The sequence below is a fragment of the Plectropomus leopardus genome, chromosome 4, assembly GCF_026936395.1.
Source record: "Plectropomus leopardus strain MGB_pleo_1.0 chromosome 4, ASM2693639v1, whole genome shotgun sequence".
Classification (NCBI taxonomy): domain Eukaryota; kingdom Metazoa; phylum Chordata; class Actinopteri; order Perciformes; family Serranidae; genus Plectropomus; species Plectropomus leopardus.
The window spans coordinates 15,297,017-15,320,602 of record NC_142179.1 but is presented as its reverse complement, the minus strand read 5'-3'; the positions used below and the strand labels follow the sequence as shown (position 1 = coordinate 15,320,602).

The following is a 23,586-nucleotide window of genomic DNA, read 5'->3' as shown; positions in this document are numbered from 1 at the left end:
GATTACATTTTATTGATACCAGAGCCATTATCGATTCTGATTATCAGTCCTATTCTTTATTGATTCCCTTATTTATTCCTGATAAATTTTCTGTGTGGAAAACAAGTTGGCCTACACAAAGTTATCACCATCAACACAACTGTTTTTTTTCTCTGAGTCTGACCACATACAGTGTAGAAACAAAGTAGAAAAAAGGCATAATCATTTTACAATACAGATATTTCAAGCAGCACTGTTGTCATCTTTCTTTGTGAAATGAACCACCTCTTTTTATCCACAATGACTCCTTCTTGTGGCAGGTTTCCAGCAGCACAGACCCATGAGTTTGACGCCATTGGGCCTCATTCACCAATATCTTGTTACGTTTTTTTTCTTACATTTTGTTTTCCAGAAAGCTCCTAAGAAAACGGCAGCATTGTTTGCGCCTGAATGTAGACAGCGTGCCAGTTAATCCTAATCGGCATAAGTAAACGCCAGGAGGGCAGGACACTGCAGGGCTGTGTGCACACACAGAAACAGAAGGAGAGGAAGGAGACGGAGAAAGAGGCAAAGAAGGAGCTGAAGAAGAAGACAAAAGATGACAAAGAAGCAAAAAAGTTGAAAGAACTAAGTCAAGAATGCCCAAAATAGCACACGACTCCAAACATAAAAAAAAAATCTGTTTTGAAGTAGAGGTACTTCTGCAGAAAGTGAACTTCAAACAAGCTGTAATAAGTAGTGGATATAAAATCACACAAAAAGAAAAATGGGATGTTAAAAATATGTGTTATTAGACCACCCGACCTTGAAGCCTCAAACTTTATGCATCATACACAGCTGTCACTACTGAAATAAGCACCCATCTGCCCTCTTCAAGGTGTGAGTGTGTGTTTTTAGAGGGAGACAAAGAGAGGGGGAGAGAAGATGAATTTTGACAACTTCAGGCTATGATTCTTTAAGTTATTATAAATGCTGCTCAGTCACTTTTTATCCCTCGTGCCCAAACTGCTTGTGACATTTTCTAGCACGATCAATCACTAATTATTAGATGGCATAGTGTCCATTAACATAACTGATGTGAATTGTAGTGTCAGGGTAGTGTTTATTTTGAAAGAACTTTATACTTCTTTTTTATTTGATAATGGCCCAGAGCGCCAGTAACTAGCAGAGCAGCCGTCTCATTTTCAAAGATCCTTGCTGCAGCAGCTTCAGGTTTAATTCCAACTTCAGCCCTTAGCAGCATGTCATTCCCCGTCTCTTTCCCCCTTGCACTTTTAAAACAGTCCTATCCAATAAAAGCAATAAAAAAATCTTAAAAATAAAAGAGAATAATAAAAATGTAATGAAACACCAATCGGTGAATAAGGCCCATGAAAAACATGCTGGCATTGATGAAAGTTATTGATAAGCCTGGAGGAATACAGTTCCTGTGGATCAGACAATTTGGAGCCAGTTCTCAACTCAGAACAAGTTCTCGATTTTCATCTCTGATGAAGACACAGATGCTCTGACATTTCAGAAGATGTTATTGACAAAGGTAGAGCGGGTCGTCCTCTAATCGGAAGGTCAGCAGTTCGATCCCCCGCTCCTCCAATCAACATGTCGAAGCATCATTGGGCAAGATACTGAACCACTGCTCCCGATGCTGCGTCATTTGAGTGTGCATGTGTGTAAATGGTTACTGAGTAGCAGGTGGCACGGACACCAGTGTGCGAATGTGTGTGTGAATGGATGAATGTGACATGTAGTGTGAAAGTGCCTTGACTGGTCAAAATGACTAGAAAAGTGCTCTACAAGTACAGTCCGTTTACCATTTACACAACTGAGTTTATGCCTCATTTTGTGCTGAGCAGCTGTGGTCCTTAAGCCAAAGGTGTTTGATGTCCCCTGTCTCATTTAATTTAGCAGAATTTTGTCTCATACATCATGAGGGACAGCATCAATAAATGAAATGTCAACCAGGACAGCTGAATTCCAGTTGCACTGTTGCATCTAATAAAAGTTTAGTGGCAGTGGGCAGATTTCTACTTGCATATTCAAGTCAATAATTACACTCTGCAGCCCTGCTAGTGGCGTTCCACTCCCTTGATACAGAACAGGAGGTTTTATATCTGTATTAAAGCAAAAATAAAACCTCTTTCATTTCGCTCATGTTTGTCCCTGCATCTCCCCAACCTGAAAATAAAACAGCCAATATTCAAATGTGATGCTCTTTATGGGGCTCCTGCCTTTGCAGTGACTATGAGAATGACTTTGAGAGCACTGTGACAGTACTCAGCCACATTTTCTAGGGTTATGGCTACATTTTACAGCTCAGAAATTTTAAGCACTTATAAGATAATAAAACTACATAAGTGTGTACAACTTAGACACTCCAGATCACAAAGTCAGCGCACCCTGCATTTTAATGGAGCCGCCCCTTAAAGTGTAGCACATTGGCATCCCAGGTCTGCATCATTATACTTCAGTTTAGAGTTGTTTTCTCTGGTATAGTCTGAGCTGTCACACATCATTAAACTGTGTCTGTCCTTAAATTCCCCGTTACTACCCATTTGAGTTAACAATAACAATGTTAGCTAAGCATATATGTTTTTTTTCCCTCCATAGAATATCTTCAATAACCACATGCTGGATGTGAACGTCAGGTGGCTGGCTGTGCTGTACTTCAAAAATGGCATTGACAGATACTGGAGGAGAGTAGCGCCTCAGTAAGTGCCTGCATGTCTCTCAAGTTCCCTGTTGCTGTCAACTTCTCTCTCGCTTTTCCATCGTAGGCTTTTTCTGCTTTCGCTTCCACTGGTTATTCTCTCCTTTGTTTTCTTGTTCGCGCCTACTTTGTCTCTATTCATTAGTTTTAATCTTTCTTCCTGTTTTTGAAGCTTTGTTATTCCCCTCAGATCTTTTTTGTTACAGATTTGTAGTTGCATTTTTTTCCACATTTTGTCCCTTTTCCTCATGGCCTTCATTTCCCTCATTGTCTTTTTCCAGTTAAAGCTTACGTCTGCAGTTTTTCCTCCTCCACTTTCCACAGCTTTCCTCTTTCTCTTTTTTACCTTCCATCCCGATTATTCATATCATTGTGCTCTGATTTTATACTGGGTTTATTCCTTTGTGCCTCTTTTGTCTGGTGGTAGATCGGCTTTGAGTATTCAAAGCCTACGGTCTGTCTTTGGGTACCTGACTAGCTGCCTTTTGTTAGATTTGAATTGAACATTTGCTCTTAAATTCTCAGGACAGCGGTTGGCCGGAGGTAATCAGTTCTGCCTCAGCACTCTGTGGCCACTCTTTGACCACTTCAAATTATTGCTTTTCTCTTCTTTCTTTCTGAAGTTTTCTCCTAAAGTTTTTTTTCCCCACTCTTGTCAGTACTGTAGTTCAGTAAACTGAATTTCATTTGCCAAAGTGCTGTGCAAGGGCTTTTGGTCCGTGGGTTATTTATGTCATTACCTTTTAGATCATTGCCATTACTCTGATACTTGGATACTCCCTGGGACTATGTGGTGTCGCTGTACAGAGCGTAGGCCACATTACATTGTATGTCTTTTCTTTTTTTTTACCAGTATTTGCAATTATGTATTGCAACTACTAAGGCTCTCTTGCATTTTTACGAAGAACCAAACAAAGGCATCATTCTGCTGAGGTGTGAGATACCATGTCAGCATCGCGGAAACAAACGAGGCATGACGGCGTGGCGTGTAATACGACATTTGCCTCTAGTGTAACATACATGTCGGCCACCTTTTGACGGTGGCCAGTAACCTGGCAATAACAATAATTTACCACCTCTGTTATATGGCAGCTGATATCGTTCTTTGCTCGTTAGGGTTAGGAGCTCCCAAATCTAATTTTTTTTACCAGTTTGCAGACATTTTTGGCTGCTGTTCTTCTTCTTCTAGCTGCTTTTAAAATCTCCTGTGATGAGTCACTACATAACACGCTGTTAGAACGTCAGGCCCATTCTGCCAGCTGTCCCTTTTACATAAACCTCTTTTCGACTTGTTACTACCTCTGTTGCCAGCTCAAAGGTGAGACAACTCTCTTGCCCTGTGCCAAGATCATACCTTTTATACAGAACAGCAAGGTGGCATAATGGCACAATACTCCTGCCTTGAACAGGCTGTGTGAAAAGAGCTATGGTAACCAAATGCAGGCACAATAAAATTAGTAATTTGTGATCAGTGCAACATTACTGGATAATGTGGTTTTGTTTTGCATCACTCCCTCAATAAGCATAAAATAAAACAGCAAGCCCTTTACTTTGGCATCAGTTTTATTTAGCCAGCTTTTAGTATAACATTATAACACAAGGAAAAGTCAATCCTGACTAAATAGGCCATTTGAGAGATATTTTGGCATATCATAGCTCAGAAAACAAATGTATCTCATGTTATAATTAATGACTAAAGCACATTATGGTTTGCCTGCTCCACACCTTTGGTGTTGTGCATGCTGGCTCAGTGGCATGGCTGAATGGGTCTCTTAAGTGTAATGAAGCCATCTTTAATGATATTAGTTCCACGTGTGCTTTTTCTGCTGTGACAAGTCAAAAGGTCTGCTGTGGAAAAAGGTCACTTGCTTTTTCATAACTTGGAAAAAAAATCTCCCTTTCATGACTTTTTATTATTGCGGCTATCCAGGAGGACTGTACCCAGGCCTGACATTTGTCTATAATGCTAGAATTATGAGAGCGGAATCAGTTGTGTATTATGCAATAATTATGCATAAATGACAATAGGACATTTTGAGAATTATCTTAAAAAAACAATAGAGAGCGTGACTGAAAACCCTGCATGGCTTTATTTGTAGTTTGTTTCAGTGTTGGATACGTGCTGTACATAATATACACCTTACTTCTTCTGATCTATAAAGTATTACCTCGTCTCATCTTGAAGCAGAAAAATAAACACTCAGTGGAACTAGGCTGAATGGAAAACCCTGAAAAGTACTTAGTTTGTGAGATACCCCTACTGGAAGTAGAACAAGGCACAACAGTGTTTTTCATATTCTTTTAGGTCTCCCACGTCTGAAATGGATTCTTGATTGAAAATATTTTACAGCAAAAAAACTGACAGATATTTTGAAACATCAAGAATTAAAGAAGTGCAAGATAAAGCCTGGCCCAAATTTCGCATGACTTAAAAAACACTTTAGGGCTCTTTCTTCTAGCTTATGTGTACTGAATTCACAAATTGTCAGAGTGTTGACACTGCGAGAGCATGCGCAGTGAGAGTGTCAGACATTAGAAACAATCCTTGCCATGTTTGGAGACAGACCTCACGTCTGTCCCATGTTTTCAGTCTCCCTGTCAGTTAAAAAATGTGATGCTTCGAATGAGTAACTGAAAATCACCTCGAAGCTCTCTGCCCAGTGACTTGAATCATTGATTTAAACAGAGCAGCTTTAATGTCATCGCTATATTTGGTGGCTTTTCCACTTACTTGTGTAATTCAAGGTATTTTAAAAGATATGTGAAATTACAGTACTTCATCCAAGAAATTGTTTTTTAACTCAACATCACAAAGTGATGAAATATTAATTAAATAGGCTAAAACATTGCTCTCTGCAGCTGCTGTCCCCTGGCTAGTTGGACTGTTAGTAGAAGGGATTTCTGGCAAGACTTCATGCACTTCTGAGGTGCATGGAGAAAGGAGAAAATCTGAAGAGGTCTAAACCTATACTACAAACACTAGTAGTTTAAAGAATGATTTAATACTTTAACCAGACCAGATCAGGATCATCATGGTAAAGACCACAAGCCGAAACGCTCTGGTTCTTGATGTTACAAGTGGACCTGATTACATTGTTAGTGCTAGAATTAACTGGACACATTTTTTCTGTCAGTAGTGGTAATATTATTGTAACAAATTGACAGATTTTTTAAATTTTGTGGCTGCATTAAGTTTTTAGTTCAGAAAAGTACAGATTTTGGCCAGGTTAAAAATACATTTATTAAAACTGACATTTTTGAAAGACATAGATCAGGTAATAACAATAATATAAACTGTGGCTCAGTAATCTGGTGTACCTCAAAGCAGTTTCTGTCAGCAGTCAGACAGCTGTCACGTGTCTCAGTTTAGTCTGCAGGTGGCCCCACAGTGTCAGACGTGAAAATTGAAATTTTTGAAAGCTATGAGCAATATATTGCAAATTCAATTTACATACGTTCATTTGGTTGAATTATTTTTGTAAGCGTATTTGAGGTGTTTTGTGTACAGGTCATACACTGGCTTTTGACTGATGTAAGGTATCTTCCTATAACAATATCAATCTGTTTTTGCACACAGAGTGTGCCTTAGTTTGACATTTGAATGCTTTTTGTTAATGTGTGTCGTGCATTCAAACATGCCCTGCCTACACAGGTTTACAAGACACCGCAAGTTTATTTAAGTGGAGAATGCTCACATTAGCATAATTCTTTAAAAACTCTGACAAGCATGCTCATTCCTGTTTGCTGAGATGCTTTTCCCTTGAAAGGATTTTAAAATACTTTTCATTTCATTGCTTAGAGTGACCTAAAAATGATGAAAACATTCACAGTAAACAAAGTAAAACCAAAATGCATCATGCAAAAGGGATTTGCAAGTTGAATTAAACACTTAAACACAAAATAAACACTGTTACGTAAGCACCAACTGCTCTTTGAATGCCTATAACTTTTGACCTTTTTGGAAAAAGCAGAAGTAGAAAATCAAAGGCAAGAGTAAAGGAAAGTTACCAGACTCTAGGGCACTTTTAAGGGGAACAACCAGATGAATTCAGTACTACTGAGAGCCAGTTCATGTTACATGTATCTGGACCTAATGTCGATACCTGAGAGGGCAACTGGGTGAGAACGTGGAGTCTGACAAGAGGTGGCTGATGTGAATGGTACCCAACCCTTGGCAGGTGCAGCTGTGATGAATGATCTGTTTCACTGAGAACCTCATCTTAACCACCTACATTTATGGGAAAGGTGTTTTCATGCCAAAAATGCTTTTGTTCTGTGTTGTTTTCATGCAACTGAAAAATGTTAAAGCAGAAAACCTTATTTATAGTTGATCAAATGACTATATACAACCCGCCTCAGATTAACATGAAAAAGCTGTGTAGTTACATTGCAAATTTAAATGTTATTCCTACCATAAAATTATGTGGCTGAACCAAAATAAGACAGTAGCCCCAAAAAATTTGGAGCTTTGCTGTTTTTGTCTCTTGTGTCTGCAGGATAACTTTACTCTCTGTGAACCATCTTTGTGCGTTTCTTGATTTTCTTTTTTTTCCTCCAGTCCTCAGATTTTGTGGTTTCTTTAGCCTAAAAACCCAAAACAAGGCTCAGGCACACACTTGCTTATGTTAATATATATTTTAATCTCTTGTCCCGTATTTCTTTAAAGCTTGCCTCGCTCCCAGATTCTCAAAATATATGTGTTGTAAATCTTGTTTCACTAATTTACACTCTCCCCCGTAGTAATTTGTCTTCCACCCATACCTCCTCTCACTTTGCCTAAGGTTACAGAGTGAGTCATTCCCCACTCTTCCTCACATCAAACACTCTCTCCCACTCCAGCAGCAGTTGAAGTTGGTAGAGCAGGCTAAATTATAGTAAAAATCTCTTCTTTTTAACAGATTGACACTGTCACTCTTTTGCACACACCTTCGGCTCATGTTGCAGACTACAAGAATTGAGTTGGAGGAGAGCAGAGGGTTTATCCAAAGCTTACTGATTAAATCAGGCAGCTGGCAGGTCCTGCACTGGTGTTATAAAGGGATTTAATTGATCCCATAACAACTTGGCAGATTGATGTCATATTTATATCTTCCCCATATTAAAGTTTGAGGTTTGCATGTCTAGAATCCGAAATGAAATTATAAGGGGTCTCTTAAGATATGAGCTGCATTCAACAATGCCAGGATGAGGCTCAGTGAGTACATATTTTACCCTCATGTCTCTATTTTTAAGGGAATACCTGTTTTAACATGTATGCATGTATGTTGTGATTGTCTTATGCTACTTTAAATCATCTATAGTGTACGGCAGCTTTCTGGGAGCACCCTCAATTTCGTTGTACCAATACAATGACAATAAAGACTATTCAGTTCTATTCTATGACTGGCACCCTGTCGTCATAATGTGAAATGGTGGCTCAGTGGTTTGTGCTTGTGTCTCGAAGTTAAAGGGTTAAAATCTTGGCTTTGTTTTATTTTTTCCTTTGTAGAATTTGTGTCTTTCTGCGTCCATAAAATCCTTAATCCATTCAATAAAGCTGCCCCATAAGTGACGCATGATCAAAGAATATAGACAGACAGGCAATGCTTGAAAAATGTGTTTCAGTGATGTTTCACCGGTGTTCAGGCGAACATAATTATCGACCTACGTATGTCATTCTTGTTAACCACACACATTGATATATCTGTCTGTACTGATTAATTTTTGTGTTGATTTCTTTCTTTGGTAAGTCGAGATATTGCGTCACTGTTACTTTTATCCATTCTCTCGACACGCTGACCTCGTCTCACCATTATCTCTGGTTGGTTTGTTCACAGTGCTTTATCAGAAGAGGAGAAGACATCATTGCGTGCTGGTCTCATCACAAACTTCAATGAGCCTGTCAATCAGGTAAGTGAGGAAAAATGTGATATGAAAAAAATGGATTCATCATCAAAAACTGCTACAAAGAAACTCTTTTTGATTAGTATCACTCAGTATAAAACCATATAATGTACAAAGAAAATGAGTAAAAGCATCACACAAGATGTAGATTTATCTAGATTTAGTCAGACCAGCTGTTCTATTCAAACAAAAAAACAAACAAATATCATAGACAAAAAGGGAAATTATGATGAAGATAAAAAATGAAGAGAAGGTGATAAAACTTTCATTTAAACATGTGCTGTAAGTGTACTGTTTTGAAAAACAGGTAATGTAGATGCCTATTCACTAAGTATGGCCAATCTGCTTACATTTGTTAACTAAAAAGCTCTAAATAAGCTTAAGCAATAAACATAAGTAAAAATAAAGGATCATTTAAGTTTACATTTTTGGATGGGACATAATGAGGCAACTGCTATCTAGAATAACCTCACAGATAAAGCAAAAATGATAAATCTGCACAGCTACAGATAACGTTCAGCATCACACGCTATAGGCAAAATGCTTTGCATATGGGGATATAATTTGAGGGTCACAAAAGTTTGTTGATAAAGCATTATTTTTACAGTTCTCAGGGGGGAGCTGCAACAAACAAATAATTCAGAATCAAGCGGTGTGTAATACATTTGTCTGAGGGGACATGCCATTCAGTGTTAGCCATCCATCCTGGTTTCTACAGCTTGTATATCCCTGAGGGAAAACCCTGCAACATCAGGACTGATATGTCCATATGGCAAGCAATGAATGCTATTTGAACACCGTATGTCTCACAAGTCGCAGCCTGTCGAATCGATCTGGATTGTACACGAGTATGGGTCTTCCAGTGCAGTGTGGACAGTTTATAATTTTGTGACCTCGCCTGGCTTCAGAAGGTAGAAGATAGATTTATTTGTCATTTTTTAACAAAGTTTAAAAAACAAAATTACATTTGTCCTTGATCCTGCTGCATCTTTGGAGTTGAAGGATGAGTTGATTAAAAACAGCAGCTACAATGAAAATTCCATCTGGTTGCCTGGGCGTGTTGCTGCTGGTGGCATTGTTCAAACATTCAAACATTCAATCATTCATCATTCAATCCTGCGGTGCATTTTTTTTAATTTGCATGAAAGCTAAAAGTAAAGAATCTGCTTTGCTGCTTTAAACTATGTAATACAATGGGCTAGATTTTGGAACCAAAATCACCAAAAACTTTTTTAACATGTACTTTATGGTCTAACATGCATAAAAAATGATCTGACATTAGCCTCAATCAAAATATGAAGAACTGTCTTTCTAGTTTTTTCACAGTTTCCTGAAGCTAGATTGATTTGCCAATCCATGTCATGTAATATGGATAAAGCCAATCAAAACTTCAAGGTCAGGTCTCAGTTACTAATCTAACATGTCAAATTAAAATCCCACAATTTCATGAGTCGGAGAGCTGTTGGACTGTACTGTTCTGTTATCCAGATCACCACACTCTGGGAGTGTCAGAGCGCAATTCGGGCACACAAGGAGCAGCAAAGCGAATGTGTGATGAATTTAACCATTCGTTAATTCATGTAGAAATAGAGCACTCTGTGGCTTTAAAACAGCAGCTCTCATTTAAGTTTAGAGCGTCAGATTAGATTTACGAACGCACCCAGAGTCAGAGTGCTGGAACAGATGGGGCTGCACCACGCAGACTCTGCTGTGCTCAGCTTTGACAGTTGACTAAGGTGGGATCCAAGGAGCTGTCAATCAAAACGTGATCTGCCAAGCCCACACAGTCTTATGAAATCCCATTATCCTTAAAACAAGCTGTTTGAACCAGTTGGAAACATTTATTTTAACTCAGATTTTTGTAGATACTTAATGAGACACTCAACTTTAACATAATATTTGCATTCTTACTATTTCAAGCCATCTTTCCAGAGGCTTTGGGATTTAAATATGAAACTGCCCTCACAGAAATATTAGGTCAGCTAAAGATGTCATAAGCTTCAAAGTAATGTTATAAAACAGTCCCTGTTGGTATTTACAGATTACCTGCGTGATATGCATATGGTTATAACAGGGCCATCGACTTTTTGTCTATTATTATGGATATAAATTGGGTGGACAAAATATTAGAAGCACCTCTTAGCATATTGCAATACAGTTGAACATCACTGTAGAAGCACAGCCTCCAAAATCAACACTTGTGAAACAGTTTCAACATAAAATGGACATTATAACTTATGACTAAGGTAAGATTTATTGCAGGCGGTTGCATTAGAGTGGATAAGTTTTAGCAGAGTGTTCTTAAACTGGCAACACAGTGTATGTTGTTACCACCAAGGACCACATCTCTAATATGGGATTTTGAAATGTTTTTTTAATGGGTAAAGTAGTCCTTTTTAATATTTTGGCAGGATGTGTGAAACACAGCTGTCAGCTCAAAGTCAGCATATGCTTATGTGATGTTAAAAATTACAGTAGTTATTAAAGATGGTGTTCAAATAGTAACAGTCCTAGGTTTTCCTTATATGATAAAACTGTGAATATTAAACTGTTTTGGAAGGATGTGTGAACCACACCTCTCAAATCAAAATCAGCTTATGCTTATATTGTCTGAAAAAAATCAGTTATTAAAGGTGGTGTTCAAATAGTAACAAGGCTGTTATACACATGCCCATGCACACACACATATATATATATATGTGTATATGTGTGTGTATATATATATATATATGTATGTGTGTGTGTGTGTGTGTGTGTGTATGTATATATATGTGTATATGTATATATGTGTGTGTGCGTATATATATATATATATATATATATATATATATATATATATATATATATATATATATATATATATATATATATATATATGAAAAAGTCATTATCTGTCTGATTATTTTTGCAATACTGGTAGCCCTATATCTTTTCTAGTAGTAATGGCTATAAACATGTAACACACCTGACCTTTGCGAGTTATCTGTTTAAAAAGGAACTTGATCTATGATCTATGCAACTGATTCAATCTCAGTCAATATAAGATAGTATGCACACAATGTTGTATATAATAGGATAGTAATTCCTGTCCTACTTATCCAGAAGGCTCATTTAAAATTGCACCTGAGAACTTTTTATTAAATTATGAGATACAGAATGTTCTAGAAGTAGTTAAATTCCTGTCAAGTTTTCTTTGGCGTAGCCACCTTCTGCTGTGTTTATGTTTTGCCTCTGGTAATTTATTTTCTTTCTGTGTTTTTCCAACAGATAGCGACCCAGATTGCAGTACTGATAGCCAAGGTGGCCCGTCTGGACTGCCCCAGGCAGTGGCCAGAGCTCATCCCCATTCTGCTCGAGTCTGTGAAGGGTCAGGATGGCCTGCAGCAGCACAGAGCGCTGCTAACCTTCTATCATGTCACCAAAACCCTCGCATCCAAACGTCTGGCGCAGGACCGACGGCTTTTTCAGGATGTAAGTCGACAGTTTTGGTTTTTGTCACCACTCTCTGCTTAAGATCTTCACAACCTTATTTTTGTATCTTATTGGTTGTCATTCACTATCCCTCTCTGGGATTTTGTTGTCTGCACTTGTTGCAGTAGCTGTGAACACCTCAATACAAGGTGACTTTAGGTCAACAAGTGAAGAAAAATAAAACTTCAGCTCCATCTCCTGAGCTTTGCTTCTTTACCCTCTTATTTTTTTTCATGTGTTCTGCCCTCTGACTTTGTCATGTTCCTTTTTACTCCCTTTTTGAGCATGAATAGATGAATAGTAAGATTATATTAGAGTTGCAGGTATTTCATCTCCAATCTTTGCCTGTAGGAGATGCTGTTTAGCTGTTGTATGAGACGTGTCAAATGCGAGTCATGGCAGTTATGGATTCTCTGTGCATGCATGTGTGTCTGTCTTCATGCATGACTGGAGTGAGATTGATGTGTTTGGGAATACATTTGTCTGCATTGCTAGTTGCGTGTGTGTGTGTGTGTGTGTAAAAGAGATTTTGCAAGAGGGAGAGTTATTTGTGCAGGTTAATGTTTCTTTCAAAGGGGTAGTGAATTGGAGCAAATTCTCTTTTTTGTGCCATCCATGGTTTTAAAAAACACAAGACATAAGCAGAAAGATAGTCATGAAGAGAAAGGGTTTAGGTGAGTAAGATATCAAACAGACCAACAGAGAGAAGACTGAGACCTGCTGAGGGAGAATAAGAGTGACAGACACAGACCGGTGGACATCAGAGGCAGTGACTGAGACCAAATAGCTGGATAGTGTGCAGAGGCATCCTCTATGCCAAAAATGTGTGCCCTTAGGCAATATGAGCAACAAAGGCAGTCTGAGCCCCATTAAACAGTGCAGTTTTTAAATGATGCACTGATGACTTTGAAGCTAAATGGCCCATGGAATGCTCTCTCTCCCCAGTCATGATATAACTGTCTCGGTGTCCAGTCTGTGTGCACACCACGCATTGTTAAGAGGTGATGAGACAAAGGACAATGCAACACTGTTAATTTCAGCTTCAGTGGTGCCCTTCACCCCTGGCATCTAAGTGTTTTTTAATGTGAGGCCTGATTTGAACATTAAGTGGTCTCAGTTTCTTTAGCTTTATGCAGTTTTCATGTTGGCTATTTGTATGCACTGCTACACCTGTAAACAAGGTCTGTGTCTTGTGCTAAGGAAGTTCACTGTGTTTTAAAAATTCTGATACCAGTGGGGCCGCCCCCACTAACCCACACCATCTTGGTTTCTTGGTTACTCTTGATAGTAATCTAGTCAGTATGTCCTATGTTCCAACAAATGCCAGCTCTGGTTTTTTAACAGTTAGATATAAAAAATGCATTTTTTCCCCCACAGTCTCTTTCTGCTGTTGCTGGTCACCGACTGTTTACAGTCTTAAAACTTATCCCTCCACCACTAGATATCACAGTGTCTTTCAGCTCAGCTGCCTGTTCCACCAGTAGAGAAAGGAGACTGAGCTCTGGTGGTGCATGCTGTGCACTACATACATCAGCGTGGAGTGAGTTTAATAGAAAGATGAGATGTAAAAGATAAGTTTCAACAAATATCAGGAAAACTTATCTCTGATGCGATATTCCCAGGAAATAATCTTCTCAAAATTCATCAGATTTACTAATCTAACACAAACTTCCTGCAGTTAGGCCTTTGTGTTAATTGTACAGTTTATCAGTTGTTTTCTACTGTTATTGTTATAAATTTAATATGATAGGACATATCCCTAAAATATGTCATCAGCTTACTCAATGATAAGAAAGAAGTTCCCAGAGTGAAAAGGTTGGGAACCAGTGTACACCGTCCAGCCATATACGAGGTTTTAACCTAGTCTTGTTTGATGACCCAGCCCTATTGTTCACCATCCCAAATACCATTCCTATGTTTTCAATTGTGTGTTGAGCAGAAGACTTTGAAACAAGGAGAGTTGTGTTTTTTTACAGTGGGTTGTCCTTCTTCTCACTTTTGAAAGAACAAAGTGATTAGTCACTGGTAACCTGAATGTTACCTTTGCCATTTATTCGCAGGATTGTACTATCTGCATTAGAAAGCAAGTATCTCTTCATTTCCAGCCTCACTGTTTTACTCTCTATCTTTACACAGTTTTTTGTGTCACCCTTTTTAGCATGGACCTAATGTGTACATAAGTACTGTTACGTGTCTGTGGGTGTTCGAGCGTGCCTTCTTGTACTCGATGAGTGTACACTTCTCTCTGGTCCTTCGCCCTAGCTAAAACAGTTGGTCGACCATGTTGACAGCATCATGGGAGATGCTGCACTGGCAGCAGAACATCAACTACCTCTTTGTTTCACTGGCCCACTTGCTGAGGCTTAGACTGTGAACTTAAAGCATGTGCCAGACGCAGAGTTAAACAGATAGCGGGAGAAAAAGGGAAAGAGGGCTGATAAAGAAGCAGAGTGTGGGTGTGTAGGAGAAGAAGTGATTGAAGTAACTAAGGGCTGCTGGTGACAGGAGGAGGGATCACATAAGAGGTAGTTATGGAATAATGAAGAAAATGGTGTAAAGATAAAGTTGAGTCTGTGTTCAAAGGCAAGGAGGATGGAAGTGGGACACTTTTCGAAGTGATTTCTGCTTCCCAACTTTTAGATGTGTGCATTAGTAAAAGTATGGATGTTTAGAAAGAAATGGAGAAAACTGAGGAAGGAACTGGATCAAAGAAAAATGCTCAGTGCCTGCTGCCTTTATCTTAAAAAATGAAATATTGGATAGACAAACAAAAGTGACACTGCAAACTTGAGATTCATAACAGTATTCTGTCCTTTCAAAATATGATGAAAATGTGAAAAGTCAGCATGGTGCAAAAAAAATCAAAACAAAAACCAAAATTTAAAAACCATTCATCTTGAAAAATGATCCATAAACAGGCACCAGAAATAGTAAGTACTTGAGAAAAGCCTCACATTGCTAAACAGGCCATGACTGAACAGCAGTGTTGCATGATGGCGTTGTTGTTCAATTGAAAATTATATTATTGAATAAAAGACTCTTGTTGCCACCAAACAGGATGATTGTTCTCAATTGCACAATTCAATTGTGCATGATATTACCCAGAGCATTAGCATGAAAGACAAGACGATATGGCAAAATGAATTTGAAAGTCAGGGACTTGCATATCAAAGAGGATCTCACCACAGGTGTGTCAAGCCTGATCCCAGCAGGTTAGGTGATGTCAATTGCTGCCATTCATCCAGTGGACATATGTAATGTCAGGTGTTTCCAAGAGCCAGTGGCAGGTGAACTGTAATACTCAAACACCCACATATGTTACTTTACCAACTTAACCAACCCAGAAACACCTTTAAAACCACCCTGAGAGTGATACAACAATACGATATGTACTTTTCTGTAACCAGGATAATATAAATACTTCCAAAGACAGACAAACACTCACAGAATTTGCAAACAAAAGTTCGTACCTTTGTCTGGATTTTATATTTACCCTCCGAGTGGTATATAATTCTCTTAACAGCAATTGTTTATTAATCGTCTACCAGACCTCCAACCTTTTTTCTGTAGTTCTCCTCACTCCTGTACTTAGTATATGACTTTCATGAGATTGCATTGTTAAATTATTAAATGCTATACTATTTAGAAATTTTAAGTTTGTAACTATAACATTTAAACCTGGCCCCACCTACCCAGCTCAATGCCACAAAAAGTGCATGTGCACCACAAGCTACCATTGTAGAACCACTACAGTTATTATGGAGAGGCCAATACTTTTGCAAGCTAACTAAAGTAACTGCAGCACCTACCTGTCCGACAGAAACAGGCTAACTCTGCGTTGCTCTTCATCCGCTCCTTCAGTGTTTGCCTGCAGGTGACAGCCAACCTCAGATTCACTCTTGTTTTGGAACAAGCTTTTTCCACTTGGCGTTTTGTCCGCTGTTATTTTAGTTTCCTCTTGGATGCTTGCTCCCTACAGCCTTGCACCTGGTCACCACCTTTTCACAAAGTCCCAACCTCACCTGCATCCTGTTAGACTCCCTACACACCCACTGTCCAAAGTTTGCAGCCCAGAAATGTCCCCACCACAGCAAAATAAAGAAGAAAACAAGATAATACAGGCAAAGGGCTCTGCAGAAAAATACACTGCCACACATTGCTATTGGGTCATAAGGGATGACCAAGAGAGACTCCTTTTTTGTATGAGTCTGTCTACATTGTTTTTTAGGAAAATCCTGTACTGTATACCTTTAACACACAGGTAGCAGGTAGCCACACAGACATGGCATTGTTGTGAAGACACTGCATTGCATTTGTTGTGCTTGTTTACTTTTTGTCACGCAGTTTAAGTTAAAGTGCAGTTGATAACCAGCGTTTTGAGTAGCAATAGACAATATCCTACTGGATGGGTATTCATAAAACAGATCAAGTCAAATAAATTGAACTGCACTTTTCTTAGATGGCTTTGGTATACAAGTTTTTCCTCCTAGAAGAGGGAATTGGCTTGCAGATGGTGGAAATAGTTTGCTTTTATTGAAAGTTGTCGCTCTGTTGTCTCTGTCAGCAGTGGTGAAAAAGATACACATTGCCTACACACACACACACACGCACGCACGCACGCACGCATGCCTACACACACACGCACGCACACACGCACGCGTGCGCGCTTATGCACCACATGGGCGGGAAAAGTAATTGATTCTTGGATGCATCAGAATTCTCTCTTGAATGATTCAGCAATTCACAAAACTCATTAATTGGACTTCAGATTGTTTCCCAATAAACGGCTGCTTCTCTCTGTGTTGCCGACTAAAAATATAACACTGGGGCCTTAATTGACATGCTGTCTGAGTTAACTGAGGTTGTCAAGCCATTTTATGAAGTTTAATGTTATGGAGATGTGATCAGATCTCAGGAGACTCAAGTAGTTTGTGGTGAAGGTTACATTTTCAGGTGTGGCAAACTGGGCTTGTAGTTTTTGCTCTGCTGTGTCATAATGCATCTCAGTGTTGTGTGCCACCTGGGGCCTTAATGGGAATCTTAGTCTGGCTCAGAAAATTGCTTAAAAAAGGTGTGTGATTGTTTTGTGCTTGCTAGCAAACAGCAGGTGTGGTTGGTGGATTCACCATCAGCTGCTAACTTATAATAAATACACTGGTGCTTGCTGCACATAGTATGGTATAATAAATTATGTTTGCTATTGTAAACCGTGCTACCTGAGTGTTCACTGTCACTTTTTAGCCATCTATAGGCTATTTTAGAAATTCAGATATTTATGTTAGACTTCAACGTTACTGTATACCTACTTGTGCTTAAAAGCACCTTTTGAAGTTTTTGTAGTTCTTAACAATTATAATATCCATGGTTCCTATGTCACGATAAAGCTGGAAAAGTGGAAAAGTTATATTTCACAATCACGGTTTCTAGGACTGGAAAAGTCTTTGAATCAGTAAAAATCACTGAAAGTTTTTGGAAAAGTCATGGAACTTTGTTGTGTGTAATAAAATTGTTACGGTAGATAATGTCCATGTAATGTAAAATAATAACTTATTTTCTGCAGCTGTCAGTGTTGCTGTGTGTTAAATTTTGTTTACGATCATGTATGTTTCTTCATTTAATCCCTTGATGTGTGCCAGCTAGCTAAAATTATTTTTGAATAATGTTCAAATCAGGTACATTTGAAAAGTAGTAGTAGTTCCAAGTGGGGAAAAAAAATTGGGGTCCTTGAAAAGTTCTTAAATCTCTGGCAAACCTGAATATTAGTTAAGAAATATTCAACATTTAAATGCTGTATAGACAACATTTCAAGTCTCAATGGCGTAAAAGGAGCTGAACCTTTGCCCACCTGTGGAAGAACCAAGGGGATGACAAAACTGAAACCTCCTCCATAAAACACCTGTAGACTGATTACGACTCCAGTATCAATAAGTGTTAAGGAAATTAACACACTTTAGAAATTCCCTTAGCAGTTGGAAAACAATCAATGCATAATTTGTAGGTCCAGCTGAACAGTCAAACCCACTTTTGACCCTTCTGAAAGACAAAACACCAAGAGTAAAGACATCTTCAGAAGAAGAGTTTAAGATTGCCTTCTAAACTTGGTTCATCACTTTTATGTTCATGCATTGGATTAGTCTGGTATCTGAGGAAGGGAAAGTGCCAAGCTCTAGAAAAATCTCTCCTAAGAAGAAACCTGCCAGGCTTGCAGTTTTCTGTAAAGAATCTATCAGAGCCTGTGCTGTGCTGTCAAAGTAGGGATTTCTCTTTCAGTAGGCATACGTCACCAACCTAACCACTGGTTCTCACAGTTTCTCCCTTGACACTTGCGATTACCCACAACACAGAGCTCTACTGTCAATAAGTTGTACACTTTCTTTCTTTGAGGTGGAGTGTCATTCACAGACTAATTTTCATGTGGGTGTTTGCCTTCATCAAGCAGCAGGAATATCTTTAAACATCGCATTTTACAATGTAAGGATATCTGAGAGTGTAGTTTTCCTTCAACTTTATCACGCTGAAATGCTTGAATATTGAGTTGTGTGTTTGAGTAGTTCCTGTTTAGCTTTTTTGTGTTCTGTTTGTTCTTTTATGAAAACACCAACCAAAGCATAATCCAAAGCTCGTTATTGTGCCATGGCAGATTTATTATATTGTCTGAGCTATTGGGCCATACTTTACACTACACAGCTGATGGGACTGAGAGTACTTTTGTCTACCTTTTGATGATCTTGTTTTTCCTCTAACAGGAGAATGCCTTCATGGAAGAAAATGTAATTGGTTTGGGCCCAAATAATGTTATGGCAGCGACTGTAATAGGAAGTTCATTTAGAGCTAAATTAGACCTGTGACTCAGATGTCCCTCTTTGTTTGTTCTGCATGCGTGTATTATGTGGAAGTGCTTTTGTATTTGTCTCTGTGTTAATGAGTAATTCTCTGACGTTAAGGTGCAATTTGCATATATGTAACTTTGGGGTGCAGATACATTTTGTGATTTATTTCATGCTTTTACCAGAATTACCTCACATGCCTTTTGGTAAACGTGATCACTGATCCAGAATAATTTTATGCGTGATTGACTGTGCTGTTTATGTGTATGTTGGCAGCTGGCATCGGGCATCTACAGTTTTGCGTGCTCCCTGTGGAGCCACCACACCGACTGCTTCCTCCAGCAGATCTACGCCAGAGATGAGGCTGCAGCGCTCAGCTCATTGGAGAGGACGTTGCTCTCTCTTAAAGGTAGCAACATTTGCACACATGCAAACTCACTTATGCCCATTACACTCACGACACAACTGCACTCTCATGCAACGAGGTGCAGTCATCTATAAATACAAAATGGTCAGTTAATCATGGTATTAAAGGGACAATTCACCCCCAAAATAAAAATACATATTTTTCCTCCTCCACCCCCCAGTGGAAGTTTTAATCAGTCTAGATTGTTTTGGTGTGAGTTTTAGAGTGTTGGAGATATCAGCCATAGAGATGTCTGTCCTCTCTTGAATATAATGGAACTAGATGGCAGGCGGGTTTTGGTACTCACAGCGCCAAAAATATATTTGAAAAAATCAACAGCAAGGTTATTTTCTAGAAATCATGACCCTTTTACTTAAGTCAATCCACAGACCCTGTTGTGTGCAGTTTCATGTAGGAACTATTTTCATTCTATACACCCACCAACCTCACCACTGTGCAGAAGGAAGTGTGCAGCCACTCATGGATGAGAGGCTTATGCCTGTGACAGTGCAAGTTTAAACCATTAATGGCATCTTCCTAGGCTGAGCTGTAATGTTGGTGGTGCTAGGTGAGCCAGCAGTAGATACAAACCTCCTCCTGCACTGTTTTATGGTTGGGGGGGTGTAGTTCAGTTGAAAGAAAATCCGATATGAAATTGCTCACAACAAGATCTGTGGATTATCTTGTGTAAACGGGGGATATCAGTTTTATAAAGCAGGCAAGTTGTGGACTTCTGGAAATATTCATATGTGAAACATCAATTAAGTGGAGGTGAATTTTAATTTTGCTACAATCCTGCTCACTTGTTTTTTTTCCTATCTTCCCCTCTCAGTGCTTCGCAAGTTGACAGTCTTCGGATTTCAAGAGCCACAACAGAATATGGAAGTGATGGTGAGTCTTAAGTTCTGTCAGCAGAACCTTTCGTGTTTGTTTTTTTTCCACTGTTGGTGTTTTGCGGTGAAAGTGACTCCACAATATGTGAATGACTGAAGATTCAAAGTGCCTCAAGTCTGGTCTCGGTTCAAAGAGTAAGGCCCTCTGTAGGGGCTCTTCTCCCACTCTGTGTGAAGAAAGTCCCACTCCATGAAAGTGTTAATTCAATTTGCTCTAAATCTCTCTTAAAAAAAATCTTGAGTGTGTGTCTGGATAGGGTTTTAGTTCCCCTGTGGATTATAGTTAATGGAATCATTTGCACAAAATGTTCCAGCCCTGTGATCCCCAGCTGCGGATTCTGCCTACTCCTGAGTTGCCTATCAAGGTTTTGTGAAGGAATGGCAGTAAAAGTTTAAGATAATAATGGTAAAAAGGTAAAAGAAGGACTTTTCAAATATTACTCTTTATTATTTATTTAGATCAAAGGAATGTACCTTGTATTGTGCTTTTAATTTCAGATGTAGATATCTCCAAGGTTTGGTGCTAAAAATAGGCAGCACTATCACAAATGTGCCAATGCAATCTGTACCTGAAACGGTGCAGATAAGCAGCGCATTAATTGATTCGTATCAATAAAATAATTGGTTACGATGTGAGAAAAATCAATCATTAACCCATTTGATCAATCAGGTGTTAACCAAACATTTGTATTGGGCAATATTCGTGTTGCTGATTGCAATCACACCCTTTTTCTTTTCAATGATGGTACATTGTGAGCAGCAAATCCATGTTAAAATCGACAGGAGAGCTTGTTAGTTGTTTCAGAGGTTACATTGAATTACATTTTAATATGTTCAAGCTCTGTTTAGTAAAAATGAGTTTTTTGCTAAGGTAAATTATGACGTTATCATAGTGTGTCAAATGTAAATTTCACAAGATACGTGAAAATATACAGACATTTGAAGGAGAAATTTGATTGTGTTTTCACAACAATATGAAATAAATATTACAGACAGGAATTACAATAAATTGTACTGTATTTAGTGTGTATGTAAAAGAAATGTATTTGTTTAATAAATTCCTGTCATGAAATTTGTGCTCCTTCAGAGGCAGAATAAAGAAGGGCTCAGTGACTCTAAAATGGTTCAAATATATTTTTTATAAAGAAGATTTCTTTGTTTCTCTGCCACAAAAAGGGGAATAAATAACAACAAAAACAAAAATGTTATTTTAAACATCGGTATCAGCGCAGAATTTCACCATTGTGCTTCCCTATAAAAATACCAAACAGCTGGTTACAGATTTTAAAAAATGGGATTTGTTCTTCAGAAAGACATCCAAATTATTTGTTTGGCTTCAAGCAGCCTTAAGATTCAGTGTATGCAGTCATGGAAGGTGAACATGTCATTAATATCACGAGTCTGCTCAGTGAGTTGCTACTGTGCTGTCTCTCTGTCTCTCTGTCCTTGTCTCTTCTTTGTAGTGTTTGTATTTTTGCTTTTATTGGTTTATTTGTTTGTTTTTTGCTCTCTGTCAACTGGGAGATGGAAAAGACATTTTACAACAGAAGTAATTCTGTTTACTGTGCTCTATTATTCTACTAATGAGACAACTTTTAGTTTGCATGCTGAAGGTTGTGTAATGGTTGAAACAGTCACATTAAAATGTCATTTGCCTTGAGCTGTCCCTGGTTATTCCAGCTCAGTGAGCAGAAGAAATGGTTGGGAGTTAATATTTCATGTTTAGATTTTTATGCTGTTATTATCTGAGACTCACTACTTCCTACTTTGGCTGTCGATATCAGTATTCATTCATTTTATTATTCAGCTGATGGTGTGTCAACAGGGAAATATGAACCTAGATCCTTTACCAGCATTCAGGTCAGGGACATTTGTCATACTATTTTAATATCAAATACTCCCCTCCACTCAAAATTGTTATTTGCGTATTGTTGCTTCACTTGGATGTTATGATACAGATCATGAGCTTTGTTTGACACTTGAAGGCTTTTTTCACAGTTATCTTCTCAAGGGGGAAAGTTTCTCTTTGCACACCTTGAATATGAATTGGACAACGCTCATACAGGATTTTGTGACATAACACTAGTTTAGAAGCCAGCCGTGGTCAACTTACAATTAAATTTGATGCAGAAATGTGAGGCTTCCAGTGCACATCCATTGAGAAGTAGTAAGCATCTTGTGTCCAGTTGTAAAACTTTTGATATAAACAATATTTGCATAAGTAGTAGAAGCAGTTTTTAACAAATGATCTTTGTGAAAAAAAACAAAACACAGCAGAGTATTTTTATGTCTTTTATAGGTGGCCTATGATATACTTGCTTTCAAAAACACTTGTCTGCCTGAATATACCTGAATTCAACCATGTCTAAAAAGCTCTGTTTTACCATCAGTCTCTAAGCCCCCCTCCAGAGCCCAGTCTGCTCTGAATGGTCAAAGTCTTCCACATTTGCATTTTTGGCGTCTGCACCATCATTTAAACCAGGGAATGACTGCCCTGACCAAATAAATAGTTACAATTTATATTACGAAAAATCACCAGTAAAAGCATCTTAACCAAAACCTTCACAAATGTACATATTCCAGCAAGCATATGATCTGGAATCAGGGAGATTTTACAAACATTGGCAAACCAAAATTATATGTTTCCCTTGTGTGAGCATGTAGCTTCATGTTTCAGTGTTTATATTAAACACTAGAAGTAGCGTGCCTGAAGCAGATGACCATATAAAAAAAAGCTGATATTGCAGTTTAATATATATGAAAGAAAATGAGGAAAGCGTAATACCCCCCCTGAAACAAGTATGGAAGGCACCTTTAAGACTTATTTTACTGCTTCCAACAGCAAGTGCTGCAATGTTTTATCTTTCTGTTGTCTCTTTGGCTTTTGCATAGAAACAAATTCGCAACATTGTTCATGAAGATACTTTCCAGTCATGGCGTACTGAACTTCATTTGTTTTCTTATTTTCCTCCTGACATTCATTTTTGCTCCTGTTGTCTGTGTACATCTCAGTACAAAGTGGTGTCCCATAGCCTCAGGATAAAAGTTTTTGTGCAGCTTGGGGGGAAAGACTTTTATAACAAGAGGTGTTTTCCACTCAACAGTGAATTCAGTTGCGTCTTTCCATTGAATAAACATGCATTTTATTTGTATGTAATCATAAACATTGCTCAGATTTCAACCTGGATGTGTCTGGCATCAGCCTTCATGATCTGGAACAAATTAAACTGAAAGGAAGTTAATTGTTGTTAATAGGAACAGGTGAGGTGAGTCAGACAGGGATAATGTAATTTAAATTAATTGGATGCAATTACGGGTTTTGCTCAAGTGAACCCTTTTTCTGAATAGGACTCATTGATTAATTCTGTTATTCACTACACAGTCACAGGTTAAACTTTTTCAACCCAGTAATGGGAATCC

General features: G+C 38.4%; 1 protein-coding gene across 1 annotated transcript in view; it reads left to right on the top strand.

Annotated features, from left to right (window-relative positions):
- Positions 1-23,586, top strand: part of ipo11 (importin 11) — a 152,850-nt gene that overhangs the window by 5,734 nt on the left and 123,530 nt on the right. Inside the window, exons 3-7 of the mRNA XM_042488560.2 lie at positions 2,587-2,687; positions 8,503-8,575; positions 11,837-12,040; positions 19,144-19,276; positions 20,106-20,164. Of these exons, the coding sequence (XP_042344494.1) occupies positions 2,587-2,687; positions 8,503-8,575; positions 11,837-12,040; positions 19,144-19,276; positions 20,106-20,164 (570 nt within the window). The remainder of the gene's footprint in view (positions 1-2,586; positions 2,688-8,502; positions 8,576-11,836; positions 12,041-19,143; positions 19,277-20,105; positions 20,165-23,586) is intronic.